Here is a 6,445-nt window from a genome sequence, read left to right as displayed (position 1 = left end):
ACACCTGTGGATATGACTTTGCACCTATCCAAGAACAAAGGTGTAGTTGTTTCCCAATTGGAATACTCGAGGATAATTGGTAGTCTGATGTACCTAATGAGCTGTACAAGACCAGACATTGCATACTCAATTAGCAAGTTGAGTAGGTTTACGAGTAATCCGGGAGCTGATCACTGGAAAGCGATCATAAGGGTACTAAGGTACTTGAGGGGAACTCGAGACTATGGACTGCACTATGGCAGATACCCAGCAGTATTAGAAGGATATACTGACGCAAATTGGATATCTAGCAAGAAAGCACTTAAGTCTACGAGCGGCTATGTGTTTACATTAGCTGGAGCGGCAATATCATGGAAATCCTCAAAACAAACGGTGATAACTCATTCCACGATGGAAGTTGAGTTTGTGGCACTAGATAAATGTGCCGAAGAGGCTGGATATCTACGTCAGTTTCTGGAGGATATTCCAAGATGGCCAAAGCCTGTAACTGCAATAGGGATTCATTGTGATAGTCAATCCGCTATTGGCCGAGCACAGAGCACGATGTATAATGGAAAGTCTCGTCATATACGACGACGACACAGTTCCATTAGACAATTGATCTCAACCGGAATTATCACTATTGACTATATACCGTCAAAAGATAATATCGCGGATCCACTAACCAAAGGGTTATCAAAAGAAGTGGTTGAGAAATCATCGAGAAGGATGGGCCTTAAGCCTATTGCTTAACGGCATCATGGTGGACACCCAACCATTGCTGACTGGAGATCCCAAGAACTTGGTTCAATGGGACAACTAAATCATGATGACCAAATCACTGTGGGGTAACCCCTGGCATGTTCCTATGATGAGGAAACAGTGAGACCCGTAAGGTACGAGGTTAAGCTTTGAGCTTTTAATGATCTTTGATGAATACATGGAGTTCAGGAGTGAACGCATGGAATTCAGTTGAGTAAACGCGGGTTACTCTATAAGATAAAGATCACCTATGTGGGAGAGAAGTGGGGCCGTTTCAAAGGAGAATTGCGAGGCACAATTCTTTAAAAACTCCTGCAGAACCAGGACGATGTTCCATGGCCAAAATGGACATAATCATGAGAACTGAATGAGTCAGGAAAGTTAGTATTTTAGACTAAGTTGTGAATCATTTTGAGACTCTATATGAGTGAGACATATTATGTGTTAGTGGTGTGTATTTATTGGAACGTATTCTCCTCTTCGAGGGGATTCCAACACATATTTACACGCTCAAAATGAGTAAAAGGTGAATGAGAACTGATGTTCCAAAGTTTTACCTTTTAATATGAAAAGTGGTTTTGTACCACATCGAGAGTAGCACAAACCTATTCCTTAGTTTTTCTTATAAATACCATGTACCACATCGAAAAGAAAAACAAGTTCTTTCAAGCCTCTCTTTATAAATAGAGTCTTAGGGCATCAATTTTATTAAGTCAAGGGAATAAGAGTCATCTCTTTCATTCTCGGTCTCTTTAGTCTTAAATTTTTCCAATATTCCGGTGATAGTTCTCGGGCTTGGTTCAAGTTTGCTGAAAGTATATTCGATCTATCGATTATACTAGTATGTCGTTTTATCCTGGGAGGCTATCGACTCGCACATACGGTGAAATGCGAAATAGCTTTAAGGAGACAGTTTCAACTGGACTCGAGGATCTCCATTTGGTTATATCATTTCTTTCTCTGTTTGATTTCATTTACTCACGCACACACTTATTTGATTTATATGTATTAATCGCAGATTGTATTCACATCAACTACCCTTCCATGACCCAGGTCGTCATGATGTTGTGAATTAGTGCATGGCAAGAATCTTTTCTCCGGCAGTGTGTGGAGAAACATGTGTCTGAGGCTGATACAGTGTTTGTCTGCATCAACAGCTTAACCAAAACTTAGGGGTCTTGGAAGAGTGTTGCTCGCATGATAGCTCATGTATCCAAATCGGAAAATATCTAAATTGAGAAATTCACAGTACCTGTCAAACACAACTCAAGCCATTGACAAGTCTTGACCTGTAGCAACAAGGGAGTCATTACCAAAGTCTATCAAACCCAAATTTATTCCTCTTCTACACAATACTCTCTTTAATTAATGCTTATCTTCTTAAATCTTAACATTTATTCTATTTGTCATGTTTGGTTAACCAGGATCAAACAATTTTGATACATTCCGGTTGTATTATGAATGCAAAACATTCAGAAGCATTTACCTAATGTTAGGTTACAACTATAGTAAACTATAATAAAAATCTTGTGTTTTAAAATTTGGTGTATCCAAGTAATTAGCTAAACTTTTTTCTAGAAAAAATATTAGTAATATTAAAAGTAAAATAAAATCTCAAGACATTTAAAAATATTTTTATACAAGAAGTTATTAATGATATTTTTCTTTTGCTTCATAGAAGTTTAAAACATATACACGTTAAAAAATAGCAATAAAAAACATTATTAAGCTATAATCATTCTCAAAATTGGTATAAAATAAAAATAACCCGTATATAATTTTAATACATGCTAGCTTTGCACGGGTTATATGCTAGTTTTCTTAATAATGAGAATTATTATTTTCTACTAGAATTTGGCTCAAATATTATGACATAAATTAATTTGATTTTGTTTCAGATTAATTGATATGGTGTATGTCTTGATATATTTAGTCTGATTCTATTTCAGATTATTTATGGAATAGAGTAGCTTGCAAGTATTACACCGATTCCATAATTAATGATATTTAATTATGGAAAAGAGTAGCGCACAAATATATCCAGACCTATATTAACACCTCGAGGCCGTGTTAGGGTTAGATACACCAAAAACACATTCGCCTCTAAACACAAAACCCTACATCTCTTCTCGTGATAATTTCTTACTCTGTTTCAAACTCGCTGAGAGTGCTGTTCTACATCATTGCAATCACTTTTCGCTCGCACACGACGGTGAGGGCTAATAAAGTTTTTAAGCAGACAGTTTTGCACTGGACTCGGATTATATCCTTCTCTCCTCTGTTACAACATAATATTTATTAATTTCGACCCAATTTGGCTCTAAGTACTTTTCATTTGAGTCTCTCCATACGGGGAAGGCACTAAAACTATACACTAAAATTGATTAGAAATGTAATACTGTATTAAAGATATAAACTTATAAATACAATGAGCTCGGCAAATAAGACATACATGATACAAAAATGAGCTGCTTATTCTTAATATTTCCTCTCACCCAGGTTACTGCATGAGTCGTAGAAGTTTGTCTCTTGCCAACTGTAGCTGCTTGACAGCAGCACCTATATCGATGCGTTCTCTTGACATTTCAACTGAACATAATATTCCAACTTCAAATACTGAAGTCAAGCAAGCTTCCATCCTGTCAGGCATGTCACTCCTTCTAACTGATTCACCTCCCAGGTTGGCAAGATTCTCCTGTTGTACAATCCGGGGATCTGCAATCTCCATCACTCTGTGGGGAAGAGCTTTCCTCACGTAATCATGAAGATTGTTAGCATCTTGCATCAATATGCTGCTACTGGTAGGACTTTTCCCAGAAAACATTTCTAGTAAAAGAATTCCATAGCTGTACACGTCCCCCTCCGCAGTGATCTTTCCACCCATTCCATACTCTGTATAACAAAATCATTACTGATGTCGCACATTTATTTCTCTATGATGTTCATTTTTTACTAATTTGTATTCTACAAGAATTTTTATTGTAAACTTATATATCAATATATACTATAGAACACCATCTATTTGGTAGTCGGTTGCTCGGTAAGGTTGTTTGGTACGACAAATAACAACCGTCAGATCTAAATCAGAAAGATTAGAACTGTTGGATGTAATAATAAAATATTATTATATTAATATTTAAACTGCTCTCATGCATTCATGGTTCGAACCCTATTTAATCTTTTATATTTTTTATTTTAACAATTTCTACATGTTCAGGGCTCGAGTCCCGTGAACAATATATTATATTATATTATTTATTTTCAGTCAAGTCTCAAAATATTATAAAACATATATTGTTATAACTTATTATCTTTTCAATTTATTTTTCAACTATTGAAAATTATATTATAAAATGTATTATTAAAAATTATAAAATGTTAAAAGCAATTCGTGTATCACGGGGTCATAGGCTAGTATAATATATACATGCACATCCAAATTGACCAAGACGGCACTAAGTTCATTGCAACCGACTGTAGATTCGTGCTTACATAACTATGCAATTTTAAAAATGAAGAAAATTCAGAAATATTTATTACCTGGGGGAACATATCCAACAGTTCCTCGAACACCAGTTGAACTTGTTGGTGCTTGATTTAAGTCAACTGCATTGGTTAAGAAAAATCTGGCCAAACCAAAATCACTAACACGAGCAACAAATTCCTCATCAAGAAGAACATTACTTGGCTTTATATCACAATGAATGATTTTTGTGTGAGACTCCTGATGCAGGTAAACCACCGCCAATGCTACATCAATGGCAATATTCAACCTTTGGTATAGAGTCAAATTTCTTTCATTCCCTTGGTCATATGGATTTGGATGTAACCAGTTGTCTAGACTCCCATTTGTCATGTACTCAAAAACCAATGCTTTGAAGTCGTTTCCCTTGTAATCAGCGCTAGAGCAAGCTGTGATGATCTTTATGAGGTTCCGGTGGCGAACATTCCTCAACGTTTCACATTCTGCGATGAAATTCTTGTTAGCTCCATGAACTTCAACCTTTAGTACTTTCACAGCAACAATCTCTTGCAATGGTTCAAGAATTCCTTTGTAGACTGAACTTCCTTTGTAGACTGAACCATATCTTCCCTCACCAAGCAAATTGTTTGGGGAGAAATTCATTGTTGCTAGTAGAAGATATTGATATGAAAGCCTCGGACAATTTTCATGCAAAACAAACAATTGGACGTTTTTCTGCTTGGATTTCTTCATTCGAAAGAAAACAATGGTAATACATGTTAACAAGGTAGCAAGAGGTAGAAGAACTACAAGGGGTATCATTTTTACTGAAAATTTCTTTTTTTTAGTCTTTAACATGTCTGCAGGACAAGAAGGCAGTTGCAAGGCTTGAATACCTCCACACAGCCGAAAATTACCAACAACTGAAAAGGCACTAGCATTTGAGAACAGACCATTTTCCGGCACTTCACCTTCAAGTTTATTGTACGACAGGTTCAGGGAACATTTTCCCTGAAATGTTGTTATTCGAAAGACCCAGAAATGCTAAATTTTTTAACTTCTTGAAGGAAGATGGAATTCTACCTTCAAAAAGATTTCTTTCCATGTCCAGTTTCTCCAACATTACACAATCACCCAGACTAGTGGGTAATTCTCCTTCAAATTTGTTGTCTGAAAGATATAGCTCAACCAGATGTGTTAAGCTGCCAATGTTGGATGGTAGTGGCCCACTCAATAGATTTTGATGTAAGTCTAGAGCATGAATGCTTAGAGAAGAAAGTCCTGATATATGCTGAGGTATCACACCACTGAGGTGGTTCTCGGAAAGTACTAACACTTGTAAAGATGAGAGATTAAACAAGGGAGTAGGTATGCTTCCATGGAGCTTGTTACTGGTCATTTCGAGAAGAAGCAATCCTGTAATGTTGCTCATGCAAGCTGGAATTACTCCTGAAAAGTTATTTTCATATAGAAACAGAATTCCCAACTTGGATAACTTACAGATTGATTCAGGAATACTTCCACTTAACATGTTGTCATTAAATGCAAGTTGTCTCTTGTTGGAAAGTTTCCCAATCTCTCCGGGTATTCTCCCGTGGAAGTAATTCTGGTGGAGGCCCAGAATTTCTAAATTTTGTGAGAAATTGACAATCGAATTTGGAAACTCCCCATTCAAACCATTGTTGTATAAACCCAACATCCTTAAACGGGTACTGTTTACCAAGGTACCGAGGAAGCTCAAGCCACCACCAGGTGGCTGATTATGTCCAAGCGGATTAACGCCCAGGTTTAGCACTTCTAAGCTTAGTCTTCCCCAATCCATTGGTATAGGACCACTAATATTGTTATCTGATATGTCAAGACATACAAGCTTTGAAGCATTTGTCAAGGATGGTGGAAAAGGCCCTAAAAATTTGTTTCCTCCGGCAAGGAATACTTGCAGGTTAGGAAGGGTAAAGCCCAAATTTGGTGGAAGGCTTCCTTCCAACTTATTATCAGTTAGGCTGATATATGAGAGTGATGACATGTTGTAAAGTGGCAAGGGAACTCTATGTAGGAAAAGAAGAGAGCAAACCGAAAAGAACTTGAGAGAATGAATGAGTCGTGGTGTGAATTAACACTGCCCTAAAGTTGAATTCGCCCCGCTACGTACACACGGCCTCTTGGCAATCAACCTCCAAGGTTACACGACTTCTATTTCTTTGGTGTAGTACAAAGAAATAGATTGAAAACACTCTTGAT

At 36.9% G+C, this 6,445-nt stretch overlaps 1 protein-coding gene across 1 annotated transcript; it reads right to left on the bottom strand.

Moving 5' to 3' along the window:
* Positions 1–3,144: 3,144 nt before the first annotated feature.
* LOC141664833 (putative receptor-like protein kinase At3g47110) lies at positions 3,145–6,230 on the bottom strand. Its single transcript, XM_074470788.1, has 3 exons — positions 5,288–6,230; positions 4,282–5,175; positions 3,145–3,633 (listed from the first exon to the last, which is right to left on the bottom strand). Exons 1-3 carry the CDS (start codon positions 6,228–6,230, stop codon positions 3,242–3,244), a joined length of 2,229 nt encoding a protein of 742 aa, XP_074326889.1. The 3' UTR covers positions 3,145–3,241.
* Between the last annotated feature and the right edge of the window lie 215 nt (positions 6,231–6,445).

This window comes from Apium graveolens, chromosome 6, assembly GCF_009905375.1.
Source record: "Apium graveolens cultivar Ventura chromosome 6, ASM990537v1, whole genome shotgun sequence".
Classification (NCBI taxonomy): Eukaryota; Viridiplantae; Streptophyta; class Magnoliopsida; order Apiales; family Apiaceae; genus Apium; species Apium graveolens.
Note: the sequence above shows the minus strand (reverse complement) of the source record. Positions and strands in the feature narration are given on the sequence as shown.